This window comes from Thermobia domestica, chromosome 9 (assembly GCF_964235325.1).
Source record: "Thermobia domestica chromosome 9, izTheDome1.hap1.1, whole genome shotgun sequence".
Lineage (NCBI taxonomy): Eukaryota > Metazoa > Arthropoda > Insecta > Zygentoma > Lepismatidae > Thermobia > Thermobia domestica.
The window spans coordinates 203,187,048-203,215,019 of record NC_137462.1 but is presented as its reverse complement, the minus strand read 5'-3'; the positions used below and the strand labels follow the sequence as shown (position 1 = coordinate 203,215,019).

The window sequence follows — 27,972 nt, the reverse complement described above, 5'->3', positions numbered from 1 at the left end:
AGTTCCTTGTAAACGATAACAACAAGGAGAGGCTATTTCATTACCCCGCCGAAATAATAACTGCAGCTGATATTTCAAAAAGAGAAATATTCTGCACAAGAGGAAATCAAGTCTTATCCTCTTCCTCAGACTTAGATATTACTGGTATTTCTCCCTCATCCCACATAGAAGCTGATGGAAGAATCCTTCTGCACGTCCGTCATGCCGCAGAGAAAGGACACAAAAGTACAGTTGACTCTGATGTTGTTATCGCTCTCTTTGCGTTTCTGCATCTGTCACCCACTCTGGAGAAACTATGGATTGATTTTGGTTCTGCAAAAATGCGACGTTTCTTTCCTATGCACACCATGTGCACGAACTTACCTTCTGGAACGATAGATTTGCTGTCGTTTTTTCACAGTTTTGTGACACAGTGTCAGCCTTCCTTGGCGTTGGCAAGACAAGTGCATGGAATACGTGGATGGCGTTTAGAGAAGTGGATACAGATTTCCGGGAACTGTCAGTCGTTCATTCTCACGATGTTGTAAGCTACCAATCTTAAATGATAATCAAGCGATTTGTGACGCTCATGTACGACATATCAAGTAATTACTTGCGAGGAAGTCAACGAAACCAGACGTATTCTATTCAACAAGAAAAATCGCACAATAGACAGAATACCTCCATCCGAAGACGCGTTGAATCTCCATGCAAGAAGAGCAACTCTTCAGTGCAAGATCTGGCAACAGTGCCTCGAAAAAGATGTGCATGATGTTGAACTCCTGAACTGGGGTTGGAAGGAAACAGATGACGGACACGGTTACCAACCTGTGTGGACTACGTTGAGGAGTATGTCTGATAACAGTCGAAAACTAGTGACATGCCATTGCAAATTGCACTGTACTGGGAAATGTACTTGTATTAAGAACGACCTCGTCTGTACGTTGCTTTGATAATGTGAAGGACAATGCTCATAGTGATATCACTATGAACACAGCAGCTGAACTTTTATTTAAAATGTGAAATGTATATGAGTTATGTAGATATGTAACATTGTAGCAAACGTATTAAAGTTGTAGAATTATAAACGGTATTAGTTTGTACTTGATATACAACACCTCTACAATAAAAACTCACAGTGAGGTCGGGTGACCGGGGAGGCCATTCATGCAGTTAACCCTTATGGGACCTTGCCTTTTTAGGTAAATTTTAGAGTTTCAGTCAAGCAGCTATTGCAACGAGACTATTTATCGTAGGATCATGGTTCATATCTCGTTTTTTTTTTTTTTTTGTAATGAAGCTGCGTTTTCAACTGTACTAGTCAAATTTCCTTATTTTGTACCTAAGGCGTAAAATTCCCACCCAGAGTGGTACATGACACGAACATGCAAGTGATACCAAAAAAAAAGTTGCTTTATAGTGAATGAAATGAGGTATGAAGAATTGTGCCCCCAAAATTAGTGTAGATGATCTAGCCGATTTACAAATTTCCCCCAATAATACATTGTCAGTTAATTGTTTTTCAATGAGATTCAGCGTAAAGACTATTTTTTTTTGTAGGAACATGAAGCGTACCTTGTTGTCTTCGGAGTGAATCAACCTTTCGAGTGGTACCACTCGCATGTGGATACCATGTGCCTATGGACGGAAAATTACCTCCAAAGGGAAATTTTGTCAGAAAAAAACACTCTTTTTCAAGTTTGAGTCCTTCTCCCCCCTGTGTTAACGCTTGGATCTCAAAATCGCCTAAAACATACTACATGGTGTATGTAATATCTGTGGAAAATATCAATCTCATATCTTGAAAACTAAGGGTGGTAAAGAAAATTCCCCCACGTGGAAAGCATAACCCGTACTACTTTGAGGGAAAAACAAAAAATCCCTGACACGTTCCTATCTATCCGAGGATCATAATTCGCAAACGATTTCGTGTCAAATTAGGGTAGCTTTCAAATGGTACCACTCACATGTCCCTATCGTGTCCCTGAGGGGGGGAAATCCCGAAAAAGGGAATTTTTCCTGAAAAATCTCATTTTTTCAATTTGGACGCGATTTTCTCGCTTCTGATACACAATAGGGAAATTGTAATAGTACAGTTGGAAACAGTGCTTCATTACGAGTACAACGACGTACGAACCATGATCCTAGAATAAATAGGAACGTGTCAAAAAAATTTCCCCAAAAGCTCTAAAATTTACCCACTTTTCTTCTTCAATGTTTGTGACGTCACCACCCGTAGGCATCGCACGCGTGACTGAAAAATGCCCATGAAACACGTTCTTTGATGCTTCCACGCTTGAATAAATGCAAAAAGCCCGGTGTGAAAAAGCTTAACTAGAGACATATAAGGCAAATTCCTAAAGTCGACGCTATGGTACAGATCTGTTCCATCGGTCCCCAAAGGGTTAAATGACTAAAATCGGAAAATTTTTGCTATTAACTGTTTCTTATTCTGTTTGGCAGCAGACTAGAGAAGAAGAAAAGTGTTTTCTAAAGCTTTCACGTAAATATTTAGATAAAGTTGCTAGAAGTTAGCCATTTTCCAATATGGCGTCCAGTGTCAACCATAATGATCCTACGAACTGTCTCCCGGTAATTTTCCAACCTTGATTGGACATGTAACAAAATGGCGAACTTTCATGCTGGTAACCGGAAATGCAGGATACTTACGCTAACATACCACACTATAAGCGTCATTCGTAAGCTTTACTTACATTGGAAACTTCTTACTAGTGGTGGGCACAAAAACCGGTTTTTCGGTTTCTAGAAAAACCGAAACCGGTTTTGAAAATTTCATAACCGGTTCCGTTTTTTTAATTTGTTCTATTTCTGACCAGAATAGTGTTTCGTTGTTCTCCGGAAACCGAATCCGTTTCGACAGAAGTAGTTTTCTGTTTTCCAAAAGTTTTCACCAAAACCAGTTTCGGCGAAAAACCGAACCGGTTTTGGAGAAAACCGTAATGTCGGTTTTTCAGGTTTCGGTTTTTCTAGAAACAGGTTTCCGGTTTTTATAAAAAACAGTTTTGCCCATCCCTACTTCTTACGTAACTATGAATTTGCATATGTTGAGTTGACGTAAGTTATGCTGCTGAAGGAAATGCTTCTGCTGCTTGCACAAGGTGGTGTTTCAGGGACGAAATATGTGTTACCTCGTGCACATCTTGGCCTCCAATTTGGATCACAGATCATAGTCCAAGAGGTTGAGACGAGGGCTCCCATCCGGCCCTTCGACCACCGTGATAAAGTTGCTAACATGGGTCGACTCATGAATTCTGTTGGAAAACTCAATGAATATCTTTTGGCAAAGGAGATGTGACTGAGAGGTTGAACGATATCACAACATCAGACTGATGTTTCAGAGCATACGTTTTCACTCAGCTTCACAGTAGTGAAGCTTTATGACTACATGATATTATACCTCCAGGAACACTATCTCCATGCCAGGAGAACTACCATAGCTGCTTTTTTTTTTTTTTTAGGTGATATTAGATTGATATTATGATGATAGTACACTGGCTCATTTTGGACGTTCATCAACTCCTCAATGGTAAATGTATTTTTGTCCGTAGTGTGAATCACCTGTGAACTAAGATGTGCTTTCATTACTCTATTCCGGCGTAGCTACAGAGTTGTGAAATGTCCTTTATGCGTTTGTAGATCCAGACTCGTAGATTCTCACGCAGCGTCTGTGACATGCACCATGAATGCAATCTCGTTTCTTTCGCCATGACACTTTTGATTCCGTACCGGAAATTATTGCGGTCGAGCATGCATATACGTTGGCCAGTGGAGTCCTTACAGCACGTGTACTACCCTAATTTGGATAATCTATGACTGTGGATGTTGGCAGTTTCATCTCTATAGTAAAGGTGACAAACGCATTGATAAACTTGATTCGCTGCAGGAGGATGAATATCTTAAATGTAGTCTTAAGTGACTTATGCAACCCCACAACAGTTAACCAATTCTCATTTTTACCCCACTGCATCTAAAACAAACAAAGGGAGTTTAAATATTGTAATTACAAACCTTCATACTCTATAGTCTATACTACCCCCACCTAACACGAGTCCTGACAGCTTTTAGTTGGCTATTTATGTTCGCGTTAAAGGGCATGGGTGGATAAATAGTGAAATAGCAACAGACGAATCTTGGAACGACAAGTGGCTGGTAAGTAGGTACCCCCAGATACATTAATCCCTTACGTTTCAACTTCAACTCTCATTGGTTCATGAGAAATGGCGCAAAATCGGAAAAGTGGGATTAATTTATTTCTCAAGAGTAGGTCGATCGATTTTGTTCAAACTTTGATGTATAGGTGTCCAAGGGCTTTTTTTGAAAAAATTTAGAGCTCCCCCCGACCATTTTCCTCCCTCAAAAAATTATATTCAATATTTTGAGCCCCTTTTGATCTATAATGGTGTGCGAGCACAATTATGAAAAAATAAATTTTAGATGTCGCCTTAACCTTACAATCACATATATTTTCCAAAGTGTATCACGGGTACACCATGGTCAAAATTAGCCAAAACCAACCATACTGCACCTATAAGGGAAGAAATGCAAAAAGAACAGCTATTGAGGTAGCTTTAGCGTATTTGCTTCGTGAATGAATGAGAAATCACACCTGAAGTGCCAAATTCATTGAGGCCCCATTTGGCGGCCTCATCCCTAATTTGATATGTAGTGAATCAGTTGATATTTAACAATTTATTTGAGAATGAACACCCTTGTCACTTTACAGCAAACACAAAACAATGAATCTTTGTTATTGTTTAAATTTGTCGCGAAAAAAAGAATACTGACAGCAAGGAGCGTCTGTTGCGATTTTTTCGGGGGGGATACATCCACATAAGAATTGTACGTTTTATATTATTGAATTAATAGTTAATGGATTAGAACATAGACCATATAAAACTTATATTGCGGACAAAGGATATGAAGTATCTATTTAAAGACAAAAATATCACAATTGTCCGCTGCAGAAGCAAATGATACCAGGTTTACTCCAAGAATTTGTTGGGCAGCTGAAGCTACGCATCGAATGCTGAAAGAAAAGTATCCTCTGTTGAATGAAAAATTTGACAATGGGATGTAGTTTGTATCGGACTATGTTATAGAATTCTCCATACTATAACGACTCACCAAGGGTAGTCGTCAACCTGGTTCGATCGATGATATATGAATCTCGAGTGGTAGTAATAGTTTGCATGTAAAAATATCTTTAATAATTATACATATTATTATTCTCACCTTTTCTATCAAAATTATAAAGTCGATGAACGTTATCAAATGGTTTATTAGCTGATACACTTTTATGTATTTTCATTCAAATTGTCATGCACACATACAAGATGATTAGGTATCCATAAACAACTACATAGCAACTAATGACATAATACTATCCCATAATATATTTTTTTACATATATTAAAAACATTCTTCTTTTGTTATTTTTACATTAACATTATATTAGGTATAGTGCTTGTGTATGAGCACTTTCTGCCTAAGGTACAGGTAATTATTAAACTATCCAAAGTATTTCGTTATATAAAATGTCGCCCGACAATTGGACTGAATATAAAAGTCATAAGCGAGCTTGGCTTTTATCTTCAAGAACCACTGGTCCGTTCACAATAATGGTTTTACATTACATATGTCCATCACATTTTGATCGCCCCTCGTATGTATCTTCATTACATATTATAGATATAGATACATTTATAACAAATCTTTCATTTCATTAATACTTATTTTTTATTACATTAATTATATTTTATTATTAAAATGTCGTCGCCCATTTATTTAATCCTTAAAGGGTGCGAAGTCAAAATCGTAAGAAACAAACATGAGTTACCATTATCCAGGGCGCATTATATAATAATTATATTGGGTGATATTTTAAAATAAACATTGGATCAATAAGGCATCAAAATATAGAAGAATTTCATTCAAGACAGTCGTTGAATAATTAACTTAATAGAATGAATTTTATACTTAATATAATCTTTGGCAGTTAAGTTTTCAACACAAGTCAATCTAATATAAATAATCTTTGTTTTTAATCAATTATGAATCGAATTATAATTCCTCACATTAACAAGAGAGAATTAAAATCATTTGAAAATTAACTTTCCAGTCTATCTAAAACTATATCTAAGCACTTCAAGTATTCATAAGAGTCGTTTTCATTATCAACATTAACTCATAAAATTGAAAATAAAAGTTCACAAGAATCTATAACTAATATGGGTTTAACCTAATTTCATTAACGGTAATCAGCTTACATTCATACTTGCATATGATTCTAATAAAGTACATTGTACTGCACAATCATGATTTGGTTCCACAATATGTTGTACACGTATTTCATCGTGATTCCGATTTTGATATGAAGTGCCATCTCTTGACCTCCAATTACGTCTATCCATGTAGCTTGTTGTATTCCTGTAATTTCGCCCTATATTTCGATTGTTTTTATGTCTACTTCTGTTGGGTGATCTGACATCAGGATTACCACGATTAATTAGGTTAGGCTGATTCCCTACATAACTTTGCCTATTTTGCTCGTTTTGATTGCTAAAATTTACTCGGCTTAGGTTATGTTCCGCATCGTTCACACTTCTGATATTTAGATTCCGAACAGGTACAAAATGATCTGAATTATTCTTATTTTTACTTACTCCTGCTTGTTGACTCATAGCATGGTATTGAGTTTCATAGCATTGGACAAGCATTAATAAATGGTTGAAACTCATACACTGTGTAGAAAACAAGATCTGTTGTAACTTAAATAGGAGCAAATTTCGAATCGATGCTATTATTCTAGATTCCGATTGTAATGGATTAACGACTTTTAATTCGTTGTATGTATTTACAACAAACTCTACAACAGATTTGTGCAAACGAGGATTGAAATGTTGATTTCTAATGGTGGCATCTCGATTTGCAAGCAAAAAGTCATTTTCATAATTCGCAATCAGCGCTGCTTTGAATTCCTCATAAGTATTGATGTGATCACGTACGGCTTTAAACCATAAAGAACATGGTGGGAGTAATACATGAGGGATTAATTTCATATATTGTGATCTATCTATACACATTATATTGCATTCGTCCTGAAATTTTTCCAGGAAAGAAGTAGCGTTCTCATTACATTTACCACTGAATTTACTCATAGCCCGTATTTCACTCATCTTAACACTTAACTTTACCTTCCTTTTATCATTCCGTGTACTTATTGGCTGACAATTCCTATCCATGACATGATGTGTCGTTGCACCATCCCGTTTCCGCCCATCTGTACTCTTCGGATGAATTTCTTCCAAAATAATATCCTCATCAGACACAGGTGAAGGCGAAGTCATCTCTGGTGAGTGGGGAAACTCCAAGCGATCACTACCCATATTATTGTGGTATGTATTGTCCTTAACCTGTAGCGTTCTAATTTCTTCCTGTAGAGTTGCTATCAATTGCGTATTTACACGTATGTTGTTAGAATTATTGATGACCTGAATCTTTTGCTGTTGAACAGAAGATTCTATTACTTCTAAATCCTTTTTTACACCACTGATTTCTTGGATTTGGTGGTTGTGCTTATCCTGACAATCCTCGGATATTCTTTTTAATTTTTCCTCGAACTGCGAGGTGATGTCATTCATCGCCTGGACAATTGACTGTTTCGTTTCATCTGACTTCTGTTCTATCGTCTGCTTTAACTCCTCGTATTGCTTGTTAGATTCTTCGGACTTCTGTTCTATCTTCTGTTCTATCGTCTGCTTCAATTCGACCAAATTTTGTTTCATGGCTTCAAAATCGTCTTTTCGACATTGTTCTTGCCGCTGTAAGGTTAGCAAGATTCGTTCTTCAAATGTCATTCCTGGTGCTACACTATGTTCACCGTTATCACCATCATTGGATTCATTTTCTATTGCCTCACCGTTCATTTCTCTTATAATTATTTTACCACTTCTCAGTCTTGTGAAATTTGTATTCATTAACTTTATTACAAAAGTAAATTCACCCTTACTTTGCTTCGGGATATGAATTTACAGCAATTCCCGGGCGGAAACACCAAAATTTTTATAACGACTCACCAAGGGTAGTCGTCAACCTGGTTCGATCGATGATATATGAATCTCGAGTGGTAGTAATAGTTTGCATGTAAAAATATCTTTAATAATTATACATATTATTATTCTCACCTTTTCTATCAAAATTATAAAGTCGATGAACGGTATCAAATGGTTTATTAGCTGATACACTTTTATGTATTTTCATTCAAATTGTCATGCACACATACAAGATGATTAGGTATCCATAAACAACTACATAGCAACTAATGACATAATACTATCCCATAATATATTTTTTTTACATATATTAAAAACATTCTTCTTTTGTTATTTTTACATTAACATTATATTAGGTATAGTGCTTGTGTATGAGCACTTTCTGCCTAAGGTACAGGTAATTATTAAACTATCCAAAGTATTTCGTTATAATACGTGTGACACCAGATGAAAACCACTCCGTAATCACAGCAATCATGAAATCTACGAGAACTTCAAGAAACGAAAACACGTTTGCAGCCGTTATTGAACAGAAGAAATTGCGAACAAGAGAACTTCCGGTTACATCTATTTCTTCACAGGATCTTGAGGATTTTCCTTCAATTACCAAAAATATTTGAAAGGATTGTTTTGTGCATCCTTGCAATATAAACAGGCAATATGTTATTTGGCTGAAATGTTGGATGAAATAGGTGACATTAATATGCAGTATGTTAAAGATAACGACGAGATATTGAAAACGACAGTGTATTCAAGACCTACGTAAAGCAACACATACAAATGCTTTATCTAAAACCAAATACACAAGGTTACAAAAGGGTCATTAGTGTAAAGGGGAAGGGCCACGGAGTAGAGGGATGAATTAATGATATGTAAATGAAATAAAAATTTGAATAAATTTGAATATGTTAAACTTGAAATGCTAATGTTATGAATATTACGCAAATTACTAGCAAAGTCGGTAGAGCTTAATATGTAAATTATAAAGATAAAATGATCACACTGAACAAAATGAATCTAATTTAGAAAAGCATTTCAAATCAAAGGTGAGACTCTACTTTTCAGGGCTACGTGTTTCTCCAGGTGATTAGAGACAATACCAATTCTCACTCACACAACAGCATCTATTGTTGTGGCACCGTATTGTACCGGACATTGACAACTCCAGGACAGCTGAAAGGAAAACATGATAATATCACACTGATCACATACCTTGTAAGACTTCCTGTGGAGAATGATGCGCGCACGGATTTCATTGGATAAACTTTTAATTAGGTGTAATAACACACGCAAAAACATATAACAACGAAGAAAAAATATTAATTTTCGAAATTTTCAGATCGGTTTCGCCGAAATGTTTATTTTCTCTTTAAGGCCTGATTTATTGTATAAAAAGTTCGTGCACGATTCGATGCATCTCCGGTGGTCCTCTTCTTGTCCTGGGTGTCTCTTGGTCTTCCTCCTTTATCTTGGGCGTTGGCTCCGCTATCTTCCCATTTAGCGGAACGTAGGTCCCACGGAGGTCATGTTTATTTTCCCATTAAACATGACGAGACTCTGCTACCCTCCTGGTTCGCCTTCAGTCGTATATTCAGGGAACAATTTGCGATCCCCCGTATCTTGTGCCTGTAGTGGAACGAGTTCTAGACACAGGTTGTTTCGCCTAACCTAATGCGATCCAGCCTGTTAGGTGGCTATTGAACGACTATTTAACTTCATCACCCTAATAGTAAAGGGAAGATGACACTGCTTTTACTATAGAGTTCAGATTAGCAACTGGTCATTTCCTGCTCATATTTCACAATTTTCGCAAAACACTGTCCAGTACTATATGCACACAGTTGCGAATTTCGCTGCGCAGAATTCCTAACGAAAGTTTATTTATTTATATATATATATATATATATATATATATATATATATATATATATATATATATACCTATTTCTGTGGTGAACATGATAAACGTGATAAATATTATATATGTTCCGCTATAGTTTCTATTTACATGTTCGCGCACATCACTAATATATATGTACACTAGTATAAAATTCAATGTTCGTAGCTAGAGCTGTCCGCTACTGTAACAAAATCACGATTTTTCTTCTCTGTGTCCCGAGTACGTGAAGAGTCAACCTGCTCTTCTAAGACCCGAATTTCCTCTATACGAACGCACGAAGAGTTATATCTCTCTTCCAACGACAAGACACGAATTGCTCTGCTTCCCTCCGCCTCCTTGTTTTTAACAAACCCACCTTCTATTCAAAAGGCTGGGCTCGCTTTCCAGCTTTTGCCAATCTTATGACGGGGGTGAAGCGGGGATACAGAGTGTTGCCTCCAGAGATCATTGTCCCCTCTTACCTTAATTTACACTTTCACTGCTTCTCCTCTTAATTATTTAAAATTGGTGATTGATAATCACAAACTGATGTTGACACTGTATAGCAGAAATGTCAAGCTTTCAGATGATACGTAGCACTACACTAATAACGTTCTTATTAACCATGTATTCTAAGTTTTCACATAAAAATTATCTATTTTTCGGCTGAGAGAACCCGTTGCTCTCATGCAGTCCCGACTGTGCTGCCGTCTAGCGTGATTTCTCTGCGACAGTTCACCTGCGTGAGGGTTGTTATAGTGAAGTTTTCACATTTTCATTGTTTTTGACTAATCGAAATGTTTGTCAACTTACAACATACTAAAATAAACATTTATATACACTAAGACAGCTTTCTTGAATGTATGACATGCTGTCATATCCTAAAAACATAGATATTATACATTTTATCCGTTGTAAGTGCTGTTTTTCTCCCCAGGACGTCGACTGCCATGACAGCGATGTTTACGCTCTTACATCTATCATGCATTCCCCTCATGTATTACTGCCGAACTTGTCGTCCTGTACTGAAATAAGCCTTTCTTGATACGACAATAAAATAATACCATAGAGCGACTAACCTAACTTATATTGTACAATAACGAAACATCAAGAAAATCTTTACAATATTGAAAGAATTACTTGTAGAAGTAAAATTATCTACAAGGGTGAAGAATTCTACATGGAATGCTCCTTTCCTCGGTTTTCCTCCGGTGAGGTGAGGGGGCTGCAAAAGGGTAGGCTGGACTCGAGCTGGCTGAATTTCCGTTGAAAACGACGCTTCATGCTCAAAATGTGTTACTTCTAGTCAACTTCCAAAATTTTCACGCCTCTTTGTAATAGCAATCTCGTATGTACCTACAAACTCAAGCAAGCACTTTTAAACAATGGCTGCACTCGCCTCGGTGTCTCCAGATCTCACCGTGTCTGACCATAGTATTCTTTTCATCCATGTCTTTCGTAGGTTTACGAAAACTGAAGATTCAGCCATTTTCTCTTCTTTCTGGAAAATAGAGTTAGCAACTATGGACCAGCTGCATCTAACTCCTGGGTGTTCTTTGCCTACAGACAAAGAATCTCCCAACTTTTCTCTTTTTTTCTCTCTGTGCTGGGTTCATGTGATATACGTTCCAGCTTCCTAAGATTTCCCAAAGCATTGCCTTCTGCTCACATTTTATTCTCAATCGATATGTTTAATTAATCTTCTGCCTTGTTTTAATCGTTCCCATGCCATACTGACATAACACACACACAATAATAATAATAATAATAATAATAATAATAATAATAATAATAAAACCCAAAAGTGAAATAAACTATACACAATTACTCCCACAACTAATCCTTTACTTATCCTACAATAAAAGCAAATGATTATATGGAAAATATATGTTAAATATGTAAATTAGACACAAAATAATTATATGCATAACGTGATTAAAATAGATTTGCATACGCTAATGTATGTACATTACATTAGGTATTGTTGAGACTGTGCAAATGGGTTGCGAACAGATGACTCTTGCTCCTATGTTGCAGCCATTATCCATTACCTTAGTTATGGAAGATATTTGTCGATTATCCCAAAATCAGCAGAAATATTGAGCAAAATAGTCAATCAAGACAACATTTACGTGGTCATAAAGAAACAGTGACAAGGACTGCGTACTACGATGTTCCTTTCATCCTTATTTGTTTCACACATTGAAATACTTGTACAGCTACTAGCAAAAGTATCTCTCCCTCTAAGTATTCTAATTCCGTTACTTGAGGTCCAGATAATTTGGAGTTTCTAAAACGCCTCGGCAGATGCAACCCAACTTACACGTAACTTTTCTGCGCATTGACAGCAGTTGGTAGCACTGAGACAGGTCTTTCTGCAAGTAAAATTGAAACTACATGACTAACGAAACAATTCTCCATTCTAAGATGAATCTCTTTATTTCGGAGTGTGTTTTCTAAAGAACAACATATATTAATCTCAATATTGCTCTGTATGTAATGTATTATTTCATTAAATACTGTATGTTGAAAGAAATAAAATTACTGACCACGTATGAATCAGAAAATTCTTCAAAGTAGGTGAAAATATGAAATCTAGATTAACTGCTGGAAATAAATTTGTAAATCATTGTTTCCATTGGCACCTTCTCCGATTCTCCTCATTTCAAGATCTTTTTTCTTTCTGGAGAGGAGAAAATCTTGCTTGTCACACTGAGTATGTATTGAAATTGAAACATTTGAAAAAGTGAGAACTTGGTGGGGATTTGAACCCGGTTCTGCCGAATAGAAGTTCAATGCGCTAACCACTTACCTATTGCGTTACCTCAGTTTTCACCCAAACTATTAGCTAGTTAAAATCATTGCATGTAAGACTATAACAAGATAGTAATGATCGTATAAGAAGACGTTCTTTAAGTAACTGTCACAATGACTTACTCGAGATTTCCTCTTTAAATAAAAAACAAGTTATATAGACCTTCGTCAATGAAGAAAATATCCGAAAACGTTCTTCAAGTTGATGCTACCTCATCGTTTTTAACGATGGTCCCGATTTACATTACTATTCTTCTCCATTCTAAGTTGTAATTTTCAAAGAAGAAAAGACGTTAGACATTTTTTATCATTCTTGGAATTCTATCAACACGTGTAGATATAGAAAATTTTGTTGCTATCTTTTGTAACTACTAGTTTATTTTCTTATCTTTGTATCAGGAATTTGTGTGATATTACTGACAATTGTGAGATGAAGCCCATTGGGGGTTCGAATCACTCTGAAAAGCAAGGTCGGAATTTTAACTGTCCTCGATGCTTCTGTGTTCGTGTTCCTGCCGTGTTTGGAATAAGTCGAAAGGACTTGAGGTACTACTGACTAACAACACCACGGTTGGGGCGAATTTAAAAAAAAAAAAAAAAACAGATTGGCAAAGCATAAAACTCGTATAGCAGAGACCCGGTTAGAATCTCATCGTGGCAATTATTTTTCTTTATTGGAAGGTATTGTTTATGTAATTGGTATTATAAGTTTGTTATTTCTTTTTTTTTATTATTATTATTATTATTATTATTATTATTATTATTATTATTATTATTATTATTATTATTATTATTATTATTATTATTGGAAAGTCGAGACCTTGGATATACCCTACATCTATATATATAAAAGAGAACGCACAAATCCTTTGTGAACTCATCACGCTAATACGGCTGAACCAATTTCTTTCATTTTTGGGGGGTTGTTAGGATTTGGACCCTAGATGGTTTTTATCATATCACTTTAATTTTTAATTACCAGTGTCTTGAGATAATTGACCATTCAAGTGTCCATACGTACAAATCCTTTGTTATTAGTTCATCATAGGTAAAAATAAACGTATTTATATGCAACCCGCATGACCATGTGACTCGGCGGGTTAACATAAATGACAGGCGCTATAATGTTAACATTTACTGCAATTTGAAAGCGAAAAAGTAAAAATTATCTAAGTAACAAAGTTTATTGCGTTCCGGGGTGACCGCAGCGAAGCGGGGTGAACGCTGCTAGTATTTTATATAATATAAAGTTTTTGATTATTCAATTTTAAATCATTTTGTTGATATGGAACGTATCTGAAATGGTGAATTACTTAAAACAATATTTCTAGCAGTTGTACTAGTAGAAGAAATAGTAGACACATTAGTAATTGTTGGGAAAGGGAAAGTAACTTTTGTTTTTGACCAATTGTATTTTAGACTCATGCTAACGATATGCCTTACGTATTCATCAATTGTTCGACAAATACATCACGTTTCCAGACAGTACGAATCAAGGTTGATAGGGCTTACATCATCTTGTAGTTCTGTTTCGTTGGTCGCTGTTCTATTGCACTGAAGAAAGTCGCCTCAAAACTAAGATTGAGAGAAATTGAACATTTTCCATGATATCTTACATTTGAAGTACCAATGTTACAAATAATAAAATAATTCCTTTAATTACGCAGCGGGAATAGAACCTAGGACCACCGGGATGTGAAACCAACGCTTATCCCTTTACTCTAACACATCTCTCTTTATTAAGGGATGAAAAACTTGGCGTGAAGTGACTTCACCAAATTTCACACTTTTACAACTCCAATGTTGTAAAACTCTTAGTTCGGTCATAATGAAATAGAAAGTGTTATGTAGAAACGGTAGTCAAGAGAATTCAAATCTAAATAGTTAAAGTAAATTGTTAAAAAAGAATGACAGCGGCAAAATTAATGGTGGTTGTTGGAGTATTTAGATATGAGGAAATTTAACGCCCTGCTTGAGCAACGAAGCTAAATGTTACGTGAAAATATAGTTTAAATATATCTCTTCGCATATTAAATTATAATGAAATCTTTAAGTTTTATATCTCAAGGTTATGTCAGCTAGATTAAAGGAGACGGTTATATATATATATATATATATATATATATATATATATATATATATATATATATATATATATATATATATATTCGGGTTTATAATTATATTTTTTCACAAGCCAATAATATACATTACAGATTGTCGACTTACACATTTTATCCACTCTACTCGATATTGAGGAAACCAAAACCTCTAACAGTTGGCCCGCGCACTCAAACGTACTTTTTATACATATTTTCTGTTTATTTCGATATTTTGTATGGACGTTTTGTTTTTGTGAAATGTAGAAAAAGAAAACTTATAATGTAAACAACCTGAAATTCAAGCTACCCCATGCCGAAAGCGTCGGTGGACCAGTGATGGGCAACTAGCGACCTCTCGGCAAAAATTGGATGCCCTGCAGCGACAATACGCTGTGGTCTCACTTCCATTTTGAAAATAATACCATCAGCGTTCCACTAGCGGCAGAGTCGCGACGAAACGCGAATGAATCACAAAATTACATCTCCAAATATGTTAAATCGCCTATATGCGTGATTTGTTTACATTAGAGTGTAGTCTGTTCTCCCCATTTATCTTTTTTCTTTCTTTCTTTCTTTCTTTCTTTCTTTCTACTTTTTTTAGTTAATAAAAATTTTAACTCTGTAAGAAGTCAAAGGACGATTCTATTTATTTACACATTCCGAATAATATTTCTTTTCCTTTTCTCCTGTATTCTTAAGAAGTTTAATAGGTGATATATTATTTACTTTTTTGTTCTTAATTTTGCAATTTATATATCTTGGGGTACATCAAACCCCCACAATTTTGAAAAATTAACCGGGGATTCTTATCCCTAGGTCAGTTTTGTTCCATTTCGTGAATTAATACTTCGTGCAAAATTTTGGCAAAATTTACGAACGTTTAGGGGGTCCACCAGCAGCTCAAACATATAATAGAAGTGTCAAAATGTATGAAATAATTGAAATGTGAGTTTGATAAATAAAAACTTTTTTTGCAAGGATTACACACATTCTCTTATTTCTAAGAATATATTAAAATAAAGTAGTTAAAATATAATATGCCTAGGTATATTACAAATGTCAAAGACAAAGTGTGTTATAAAATTGAAATGAAAATTTGATAAGTAAAAGCATTTATCGAAAGGATTACACAAATTTTCTCATTTTAACAATATCTTTTAAAAATTATATCTCATTTACCGTAACGTAATCTAAACTGTCTCACGAAGATATTTCACAACTAACACGTGACATCTAGTCTTTTCGTGGTCGTTTGCGTAAACTTAGACTGTCTTTCCTATTCTGTTCAATCGCTTGCAGAATGTTTTGGAAGTGTTCCTCTTGTTTTACTGAATAAAGAAAATCCGCAGTCAGTTTGATTCCACGTTCTGCACAGTCATTGGTAACATTCACGGCATTGATATTAAGAAGTGAGTTTTAAAATAAAGGATTTTAGCTAGCTAGTTCTGGCTAGCCTGCAACTTTGTCACCGAAGAAGTCATCTTCGAGATTCAGGGTGTGAAATGTAAACCAGGAGTCTGGTCCAACCAAATCAGTTAGAGATGTAGTATTGGTAATTTGTTCAGGAAGCTGAGGCTTTCCAAATCCTGTTCCATAACGCTCATTTGGATTTGGTAAGGGAGTAGCAGGTTTCACAGCTAAGAGTCTACTGGCAAGAGAACATTTCTGTTCGAAGGGCAGCGAGCTGCTGTAAAGACTCACAAGTCAGAAGAACCATCTCTGATGTTAAATACCACAAGTGCCGTTGAATGCACGTATCGCACTCTTAAAAATTAATGTATTTACGTTCTTGTACAGCAGTAGATTTTGATAGAATTTCAAATCGTTCCATGGAGCATCGAAGGGCGCCGATCCCGGGGGACCGGGAGGCGGTCCCCCCAAACCTCATATGGGCCCCCTATTGTATTTATGAATATACAATACTTGGAATAATTTGAATGCAATTTGTCTTAAAAATCCTCATATATATACCTTCTGCATCTGAATGGGCCCCCCAAATTTACAGAGAAATCGGTGTCCTTGGGAGCATCAATTGCAGAGTGTCACCCACCGCACACTGTACACATGGATAACAAATATGACAAAGTCTCTAAGCTTTGTAAACTGTCATTGAGAAATGATGGCATCGTGCGGTAATGTCTCAATATGTTTCTCCAATAAACACATTTTAATGGCATAGATCAATTCATCCATCCATCTCGCTCTGTGAACAGCACCCGGTCGTTTGAATTTGACTGGAGTCCCAGATCTTTCTCTGTTGAGATATGTGGTGCAGAGTTCAATGAACTTGAGGTAGTCATTTCTTAGAACTGTGTCTTGCATTGGACTATCTTCATTTTGTTTTGAAATTATATTGGGAAATTTAGAAAAAAAATCATTTTGTAAGTTTTTAAGTACACTTTGTTCACTTTTGTTAAACGGAGTTGGATCAAATCGTGAGAGAGGGCGTTCACTGATATGAGGTAATTCGTCATAGTGCTCACGAAATTTTGTGAAAAGTGAAATATCAGGTGACTTATTGATTTTAATATTCAAGTCTTGAAACATTTGTCCAACTATAATTTCACCGATATGATGGCGACAATGTGACCACAGAAGAGCTCGATTAACCTATTCCTATAACATCACCCAAGCAGCAGTAACATAGCTGGTGTTTGATGCCGTAGTGTCAAATGTCATGTTTACTATGTTGTCTTCACAGTGCCATGACTTCAACTGATCCACTGTAAGTTCGGCAATAATGACACTTCTATCGCTTTGTGAAGGAGGTCACACGAATTCGTCTTGCACTCTCTGTTTACATCAATTACTAATTAAAACTCTTCCCAATCATCTCCTTCACTCGGACGCATATACATGCTTTGCCGACCTCCATTCAAGCTTGGGAACGACTCGAATGAAGAGATCGGTCGCAACGTGGTTGGTCACGTATGAACTATCCTATGGTAAAGACCAAAATGGAAAAGAAATGTCAATTTTACCTTTTTTGTACTTATTAAAGTCTGCTGCGAGGGATAGTTCACTACTCACATTATTCAAGTTGAGTACGTACCGCAACCTACTCTCGCGTTAGCATTTAAAATTAACACTAGTGAAAAAAAAAAAAAAAGAGAAATCAGAAAATTGAAACACCGGGAACTGGTTGTCAACTACTCATATTTAACTATAGAGCAAAGTAGTTTTGTTTTACATGAACCGGATATTACATGGAACTTTGATGTTAATGTATGTACGAACTGAAACAGGCAATAAATATTACATGTTAGCAACATAAGATGAAATCTGCACCATTCGTATTGAACACAGTGAAAGTAAGATTCGTACATTGAATACTAGTATAATACTTCTTTGCTGAATTCCCTATCTAGCTAAAACAATGATACAAGTACGAAATTATTTACATAAGATAGTTATACGCGTATGAGCTCATTTACTAGTGGCTTTTTTATATATATATAATCACTGCTGATTCACGACGGTGGATCTGGCGTACTAATTGCAACTAAAAGAAGTAGTCACTTTAATATTAGTCGACCGATTAAGTCCTGTGGTAGATACTTTCGGGATAGTTCTCACATGAATTCCCTGATGATTCCTTCAAATGTACAAGTTAATGCTACTTACAGGTTCACTTCCTCTGAGATGGAGGTTACTCCCAGTGTCGTCCTCGGAATGCAGAATACGGGCACAGTAAAACTTCTTGTTTAATGAATTTTCCTGGCTAAGGCTTTAACTGATATCGGGCATGAAACTGCGTATTACTTATTTTCATTTATCAAACGTAAATTCTTCACTATTTCCCACTTATATAGAAATACAAGTCTTCGCACCGGGACGCGTGCCTTACTTGCTGATCGTCAAAGCCCGATTGCTTGGCGCACTTCTTCGTCACACAATGCACGTGATGAGTAAGTATACTCTGGACATAACGCTGTTCCTGATTGGCTGATAACTGGAAAATTGTTCAATCACAACTGGGCTTAGAAGTAACCGGAAACGTGGAATGATCCAGCACCTTCTCGAATGTTCTGGAAAACTACACAACCGGAAGTTCCAATGTCTTCGAAACAAAGGGGTATTGCTCAGCACACACACACATTCACAAGAAAAGTCAGTTTGTGGTGTCGAAGAGATGTCATGTACTGAAAGAGCACTAGCATAGTTGCCAACTGCTAAGTTTGTCACCAAAAGTCAATTATGAATTTAATAAAATATGCGCATTAATTTTTCTTGCTTCGAGAGTCGATAGCAACACTAGTATTAATACCAACCACAGATTTGTAAATAGGTGTGCCCACTAGCTTTAGTTTATTCTTGTTCCGCACGACGATTGTAAGACGTTCTTCTTTCACGTATTTATCGGGCAAAGATGACATTAACTTGAATCTCAGTGTACGGTGGCAAGCTCTGGTGAAGTCTAGTTTTCCATTGAAGATATATGTTGACTAACCTTTCGTCGGGTCCTATCTGCACTGGAGTACGACGTAGTGAATTTTAATGTATCTCCACCTGCTTTCTTTATCAACGATTTGGTATAAATATCCTGTTGTGCGTGCGTTATTTGCAAATGAGTTGCTTAAGCTACTATGTTTGGTCGCTGATGATATGGAGCGTGTTGCTGAATTGGTGTCAGAAGGATTTGTAGATACTACAGTATAGTCTGGCTCACTCTTGGTTGGTTCCTCGTCTTAATCTTAATTTTAAAATCTTAATAGTGTAAATACGAAGAGAAGAATATCTTACCCTTATGTTGTTTTCATTCAAACTTCACGATACAAGCTACGTGCGTGGCACCAACTGTTGAGCAACTTTTCAGATAACAATCTTGTTTCATATAAGTTTATGCCTCTGGTGGATCCCTTAAACATGCTTTGATTTTTATAAAAAAAATTGCTGATCTGTATTATACCTCAAATGGAATATTTCTAGCAAAGGGACAAGTCACTTTGTGAACAGTGGAGTTTTTGATGCACCCTAATATATATATATATATATATTTAACTTGTCCCTCAGCATCGCAATTCTTTGGCTATTCTCGTTCACTTGACTTTCCGTTGTAATACCTAAAATACCAAGATTATTTTTGCTGGCATACATATTCTCAACGTATTCTTTTTATCTTCCTCAATCTACAATTCGCTCATCAGTTCCATCTTTAGATCCTGAGTTTCTATACTGCCATAATAGACCCTAGTTCTGTCATGCTATCTTTCTAATTCCTTGGAATTTTCTTCTCCGGGGGAATATATTATTTAAATTTCTCTATCATTTTAAATTCCACTCGTCACGTTTACGTCTGTTGTATATTTCCTTGACCTTTCAGATTTCGCTTCTTAATTCGCATATCACTTCCTATACCGTAAGACTTTGCACCAGTTTGAATAAGGTGTGAGGAGCCCCAGGCTCGGTGACACATTAAGAATTTACCTCTCAAGCATCGGTGTGCAGTAATTTGCATATGACATGAAGTGTCAAGCATGTAAATTAGGCTGAGGCTCTGTGGAGAGAAGAGGAAGGCGTACCAGTGATGGTGAGGTATGTCTCTCTCTCTTCATTTGACAGCAGTCTTACGTCACACTAGGGAAGACTGTCTGTCATCGTGGGTCCCATGAACTATGAACTTTTTAGCTGCGGTAGAGACTGAATAAAAAAAAATGATGTTGAGACTCTTTATAAACAAAAATTTAATTTAGATAGAATAATCAAAAATGCCCCTATGTAGATCTATGCTACTTTTAAAATTAAAAAGAAAATCCCGATTTTGAGATCTACACAGGTCTCATAGTTCATGTTACCTACCATGATTATTACGCTCTCGAAGCGACTCATGGGCTACACTAATAGTAGCGGCTCATGTGACATGAGACTGAGTCTAATGATTACCAACAGAATACACATAAACAAGGAATACTATTTGCAGTAAGTTAAATGAAGTCGCCGAACGAAGTCCACCTGAAAAAACAGAAGTTACAAAACATTTTAGATATCTTTTTGTACTCACCAAGAAGCAAGTAACCCATCAGGATACGTACAGGAATTTCAGTATAAAACGGACGTAGAAGTAAATTTTCATAACGGTTTAATATATCCTTGTCGGAATTGAATCGAACTATGTACACTAGGTTTCACAAAAACACTGTACACAAAAAAATCATACTTGCTTTTTTTTCAGTAGCTACTTTGTTTACTTATAACAATAGTTCTAGTCCATGCGTGTTTTAGTTTGTTATCTTCACAGAAATGTCCTGCATGATTCCAGTCTTCACTGCAGTCTGGTTCCTCCAATCTGCACGCATTCTTCCGTATATGCGTGACGTACTTTTATTCCACATAGTACGGTTTTGTTGACGATCAGTCTTGAAGATCACGCTGTCTCCGAAGATCTCTGCATTGGCATCTCTCTCTTTTAAATGTAGAGAGCAACTGTCATCACTATCACAGTAAAGGTGACATAGGCTCGTCACGCCTTACTGTATTTTGTGCGCTGTGGTGCACAAAGTCCCACTACTAAAACTTTCACAGGTTAAAAAAAAATATATACTGTTCGTGGTGTACTAATTGGCGATGCACAGGTTAAAAAAAATAAAAGTTTCTGCAGATGACAGATTTTCTAACATATTTGTGTATTATCACAAAACAAACTGGTTGGAAGTGTGCTCATTGTAAAGGTGAGCCACACGGTGAGTCCACCAACACACGTTAATAATCTCCTCTTAGTACGTACATGTTATCACGTAATAGTTGGTCTTGGTGTACAAATAACACCCCTAACTATATGTACGCAAATGTAACTACAGAAAGTTACTTAAAAAAAACTCCCGATGGGGTCATATATAGAAGATATTTCCCCTTTTTCTATCTAAGCACTATGTTATACTCTTCATCGTTGCTGATATTACACTAGCAAAGACTTGATAATAGAATGTCACTAAATAAAGAGTTCTATGAACTATGAATTCAAGCGAAGTGAAGTATCACTGAGCGACGTGAAGTGTCTCCTGAACAGACCCGAAGTGTCCCGTGATCTCTCTCGCGACCGTAGTTATCAGGCTCGCTGGAACTAGAAAAACCTAGACTCACCTTTAGTCTACCGGTTTTCTTATGGTCAACGTTCTCTCTCTCTTGTGGTGACTACCCAATTCCTAAATAGGTCACCACTTTTATGCCCTAATATCTAGTTTATATACACTCTCTGGTGAGTTTCAGATAGTTTACATAACTCTTTGATCTTTTACGAAGATTTTGATATATAACACTACATATGTTATGCACCGGAAGACTATTAAAACTGTTTGGGATTATTTGTGTTTAACAGTGTGTGTGCCTTGAGCTGGCAACAGTGTTCAAGTTGCTTAACGCTTTTCTATTGTTTGGTGTGTGTGAATGTGGAGGCAGCAAGAACAGGCAGTTTTGGTGGACCATATATCATGGTCGAAATCATACAACATATCACAAACAATAAGCCATCGTATCATAAACATTTACAACTAAAGACCTTGTGAACATGTTTATTCTCGTGTATTATTTTTGTGTGCAAACTGAAGGTGTAATCATTAAATACAGTGAATTTATTTTTGGTTGCATTCATGTGGTGTACGAATCAAGCCTTACAGTCCACTAGTATGAACATCGTTTTTAGCATTGTTATTGTACTTTAGTGAAGTTACAAATATATTCATTCAAATTGTATATTGGTCCTATCCGGGCCACATGAGTGCAAAGCTTTCTGACAATTGTGAGAATTGTTCTGTGCTGTTATGAAGAGAAATGTGTTTGTGTCGGCCTATATGTGGTGCTATCACGTACGTTGGACATCAGCACGTTTTCTGTGTAGGCGGACAGCTGTTGTACCAGGACCACGCTTCTGGAGTATATTTCATAGGTAAAAGAAAACAAAAAAACATCATCATCAGGTCAGTAGTTTTTTATTCTTCATATTTCTGCGTAGCATTTAATCATGGCTGAATCACACCAGCGTCTTTTAAGGCAAAGATCTGCATACAGAGGCCAGTTAACCAGAATAAACACTTTTGTTCAGGCCTTTGATCCAAATGAAGGCAATATAGAAGAAATACGTGCACGCTTAAAACATCTAAATAACGTCTGGTCAAAGTTGCAGGAGGTGCAAGATACTATTGAAATTGATCAAATCGAACCCGAAGCGGAAGCATTAAACGTTCGTGCAGAAATTGAAAATGTGTATTTTTCTTTAGAGGCTCAAATGCAAGCACTTGTTTTAAAACATGGAAATAAAGAATCAGCTGTTAATAATAGCACTAGCAGTAGCGCACAAGTTAAATTACCGGTCATACAGTTGCCTGCATTTGACGGAAACTGTAAACATTGGTTATCATATAAGGACACCTTTACATCTCTTATTCACGAGAATAAAGACATTTCCACAGTACAGAAGTTTCAGTACCTCCGAACTTCTCTTAAGGGCGAAGCGTTAAACCTAATTGAAAATTTACCAATTACCGAAACAAATTATTCAGTAGCATGGCAATTACTCGTTGACAGGTATTCAAATAAAAAGCTAATTGCTTCTTCTTACATTCACGAAATACTACAAATCAAGCCAGTGTATAAAGAAAATGTAAGTGAACTTCGCGTTTTTATAAATACAGCTACTAGCAATATAAATGCGCTAAAAGCACTTGAGCCAAACGTAAACCTCACAGACGTAATTTTGACCCAACACTTTGTATCAAAATTAGATGCAACTACTAGGAAGTCATGGGAGCTTCAAAATACGAATTCTAATTTTCCTGCTTTATCAGAATTCTTTTCGTTTCTCGAGAAACGTTGTCAGGTGCTTGAGAACTAGTATTGATGGTGCGAAGCAGGGTAGTAGCGTACAAAATAAGCAAACAAAAAGTATTCAGTCATCAAAGACTTATTTATCAACATTTTCAAATGCATGCGAATTTTGTAATAGCCAGCATCCCTTATATTCTTGTTCGTCTTTTGTGAATGCGGCACACAGCCAAAAATTAGAGTGCATTCGTAAAAATAAATTATGCATGAATTGTTTGAAAAGTAATCATTTTTTGAAGAATTGTAAATCGAGAGGTTGTAAAAAGTGTTCCAAAAAGCACAATACATTATTGCATGTAGACGTAACAAAGGAAAAATCAGTGCGATTTCCAAATGTAAGCAGTGCCAAGGTGCAAGAGCGTAGTAACAACTCAGATTCCAGTGAAAATTTAGGGCAAGTGTCATATTGTGCATTAAAGGCTAGGCCTAACGCAAGAGTGTTGTTATCTACTGCAATAGTAAAAGTAAGGGATAACAAGGGAAATTTGGTTCCTTGTCGCGCGCTTCTAGACAGTGCTAGTCAGACCAATTTCATAACAGAGAATTTGGTGCAACAATTGAACATCAAACGGTATAGACAGTATACTCCAATTCAAGGTATAAATCAAGCGATATCTAATACAAAGTACTCTGTAGATATTTGTGTCCATTCATGTGTTAACACATTTTCATTGAATATAAGTTGTTCAGTTCTCCCTCACATTACAAGTAAACTACCGGAAGAAAGAATTAATTATGACGATTGGAACATTCCCAAGGACACTGTTCTAGCAGATCCTACTTTTAATACGCCTGGAGACATAGATATTCTTTTAGGTGCGGAAGTATTCTACATAATTATGAAGTCAGGACACAAAACGCGGCCAGGTGATTTTCCAGTGCTTCAGGAGACAGAATTGGGATGGATCGTAGCAGGACGCATTCCTCAAGAACGTGACCCCCATATTCCATTAACAACATGTTTTGTGAAGACAAACATAGATCTACAGCAACAACTTCAAAAATTCTGGGAACTAGAAGAAATTACTATTACACCTAGATCAAGCGAAGAGCTTGCATGTGAGCGACATTTCGTTCAGAATACAACAAGAGATCATACAGGGCGTTTCATTGTACGATTGCCTTTGCTTGAAGGCCGTACAGTTTTAGGCGATTCTTATCAGCAGGCATTGGTTAGATTAAAGCAATTGGAAAGAAGATTCGATCAACACCCGGATTTTGAAGCTAAATATACGGAATTCATGCAAGAATATGAAGATCTTGGTCACATGGTAAGGATAGATGAGCGTAAAAAGGAGGACGTCAGCGTTGCATACTATTTGCCACATCATGCAGTTTTTAAGCCCACAAGCTCTACAACGAAGCTCCGTGTGGTATTTGATGCTTCAGCAAAATCAGACAGCGGAAAAAGCCTCAACGACATTCTCTTAGTTGGTCCTACAATACAGCAAGATTTGTTTTCTATCATTTTGCGCTTTAGAACTCATTCGATAGTATTCACTGCAGATATCGCTAAGATGTATCGCATGGTCAATGTTCATCCAGAAGACACGCCATTACAACGTATATTGTGGAGAAGATCTAGAAATGATCCGATTCAAGTTTTTGAGTTGAAAACACTAACGTATGGTACGGTATGTGCTTCATTTGTGGCCACAAGATGCCTACAGCAATTAGCAGACGAAGAAGAGCATAATTACCCTGTAGCAGCAGAAATATTACGTCGAGATTTCTATATTGACGATGTTTGTAGTGGCATGAGCAACATACAGCAAGCTCTAGAGGTCCAGAAGCAATTGATAGAGTTACTGGGAAAGGGAGGTTTTATACTTAGGAAATGGAGTTCGAATGATCCAAGATTATTGGAATCCATCTCGCCAGAGCTTCGAGAAGTGCAGCGTCCAATCCAGTTCCACGAAGGCCAAGGCGTCAAGGCATTAGGATTGTCATGGCATCCAGACAAGGATATATTTCTCGTTGAAAGCAAGACGTCAACAATGAAGGTTCAAGAGTGCATTACTAAACGCCAGATTGCTTCAATCATTGCCTCTATATTCGATCCATTAGGAGTAATTTCACCAGTTGTCATTTCATACAAAATATTTTTGCAAGAATTGTGGCGGCAAAAGGTTCAATGGGACGACAGTGTACCGATGGAATTAGCAAAGAAATGGACTAAATTGTACAAGCAACTTCCACTAATCAATCAGATTAAATTCGACAGATATGTACTCGTTGAAGGAAACATAGCGGAGATTCAGATCCATGGTTTTTCAGATGCTTCTCAAAGAGCATATGGAGCCTGCATTTATATGCGATCGATCAATCAACAAGGAGAAATATCAGTTAAGTTATTATGTGCTAAATCACGTGTGGCCCCAGTCAAGAAAATCACTCTCCCACGTCTGGAGTTATGCGCAGCAGTTGTTTTGGCAAAGTTAGTTCACAAGATTTTACCAATTTTAAAATTGAACATAAGTAGCGTCCATTTATGGACCGACTCCCAAATCGTGTTGGCATGGCTAGCTTCTCCGTGTAAAAAATGGAAACCTTTCGTGGCCAACAGAGTAGCTCAAATTCAAGACTTAACTGACGTTAGCTGTTGGAAACATGTAACTTCTTTAGACAACCCTGGAGACTTGATTTCAAGAGGAATAGATGCAGTTTCCATAAAGGACAATTCATTATGGTGGCACGGTCCACAATGGCTTTCTAGTTTAGAATCTAATTGGTCAGTGACAAGTAAGGATTCTTTGCAACCAGATCAAGTTCCAGAGAGTAAGGGAACCATAACATTGACAGTCACTTTAGACAATTGGTGTAATGAAACCATAACAAGATTCTCAAAATTGTCAAGGTTAGTTAGAACAATAGCATATTGTAGACGCTTTGTTCATAACATCAGACGCAAGCAAAACAAACTAACAGAAGGTCTTTCAGTACAAGAACTCCACACAGCGCTCCGTGTTTGCATCAAATGGACACAAGAAATTGGATTTCACAGCGAATTACAGCATCTTCGTGATGGAAACATTGTTCCGCCAAGAAGTAAACTGAACAATTTACATCCATTTTTAGATAGTGAAGGCATGATCCGAGTTGGAGGAAGATTGGAGAATAGTCAGCTTCCATTTGACGCCAAACATCAAATAGTTCTGCCTTCAAACCAACACTTGACAAAACTTATAGTTGAAGCTGAACACTTAAGATTACTTCATGCTGGACCCCAATTATTAATATCATCACTACGCCAGAAATATTGGATCATCAGGTGCAAACAGGTAGTAAAACAAGTGATCCATCATTGCTTCACATGTTTCAAGTTAAAGGCCAGTGGTTCAAAACAACTTATGGGACAGTTGCCAGCAGCTCGTATGCAGCAAGCCAGACCATTCCTAAACGTATGCGTGGACTACGCTGGAGCGTTTTACATAAAATCAGGAGCAGTTAGAAATAGATCTGTACGTAAGGCATATGTTGCGTTATTTGTTTGTTTATCCACCAAGGCAATACATCTGGAATTGGTAACAGATCTTAGTGCGCAGTCATTCATAGCAGCTTTACGCAGATTCATAGCCAGACGAGGAAGATGTCTCAATATATACAGCGACAATGGCACAAATTTCGTTGGAGCCAACAACGAATTGAAAGAATTGTATCAGCTGTTTTCATCAGATCCTTTTAGTTCTCAAGTTCATGATTTTACATCGACCCAAGGAATTCAGTGGCACTTCATACCACCAAATTCGCCGCATTTTGGAGGACTATGGGAAGCCGGTATAAAATCAATGAAATACCATCTAGTTCGTATTACAAAAGGTGCAGTGTTAACATATGAAGAGTTTGCAACATTACTCACATTACTGCCTGTCTCTACTCTCGACCACTTACAGTGCTATCAAGTGAGCCTAACAACATCAGTGTTCTCACCCCTGGACATTTTTTAATTGGAGAAGCACTTACAGCTTTACCAGAGCCTAACCTCACCGATCTACCACACAACCGCTTATCTCGTTGGCAGAAGATACAACAACTAAAACAACACATTTGGAAGAGATGGTCCCGAGATTATTTACATGGTCTTCAACAACGCTCTAAGACAACTTCACCGCAACACAATCTCAAGGTCGGAGATGTAGTTTTGCTGATTGAAGACAACGTTCCTGCATTGCAGTGGAAATTGGGCATCATTGAAAAAGTGTTCCCAGGAAAGGATTTCTTAGTTCGTGTAGTGACGGTTCGTACTACAACTGGAACATATAAACGTTCCATCAAGAAACTAGTTGCATTACCATGTAACAAGGATTAG

General features: G+C 36.8%; 1 protein-coding gene across 1 annotated transcript; it reads left to right on the top strand.

Annotated features, from left to right (window-relative positions):
- Positions 1-541: 541 nt before the first annotated feature.
- Positions 542-27,972, top strand: LOC145661130 (uncharacterized). The gene is made up of 3 exons (XM_081726581.1): positions 542-743; positions 23,964-27,440; positions 27,557-27,972. Exons 1-3 carry the CDS (start codon positions 542-544, stop codon positions 27,970-27,972), a joined length of 4,095 nt encoding a protein of 1,364 aa, XP_081582707.1.

Coding starts and splice junctions, on each gene's coding strand:
- LOC145661130 (XM_081726581.1), top strand. CDS start 542: ATGATAATCAAGCGATTTGTGACGCTCATGTACGACATATCAAGTAAT. Junction 744..23,963: donor AACAGTGCCTCGAAAAAGAT/GTGCATGATGTT, acceptor TATTGCATGTAG/ACGTAACAAAGGAAAAATCA. Junction 27,441..27,556: donor TGGAGGACTATGGGAAGCCG/GTATAAAATCAA, acceptor GACCACTTACAG/TGCTATCAAGTGAGCCTAAC.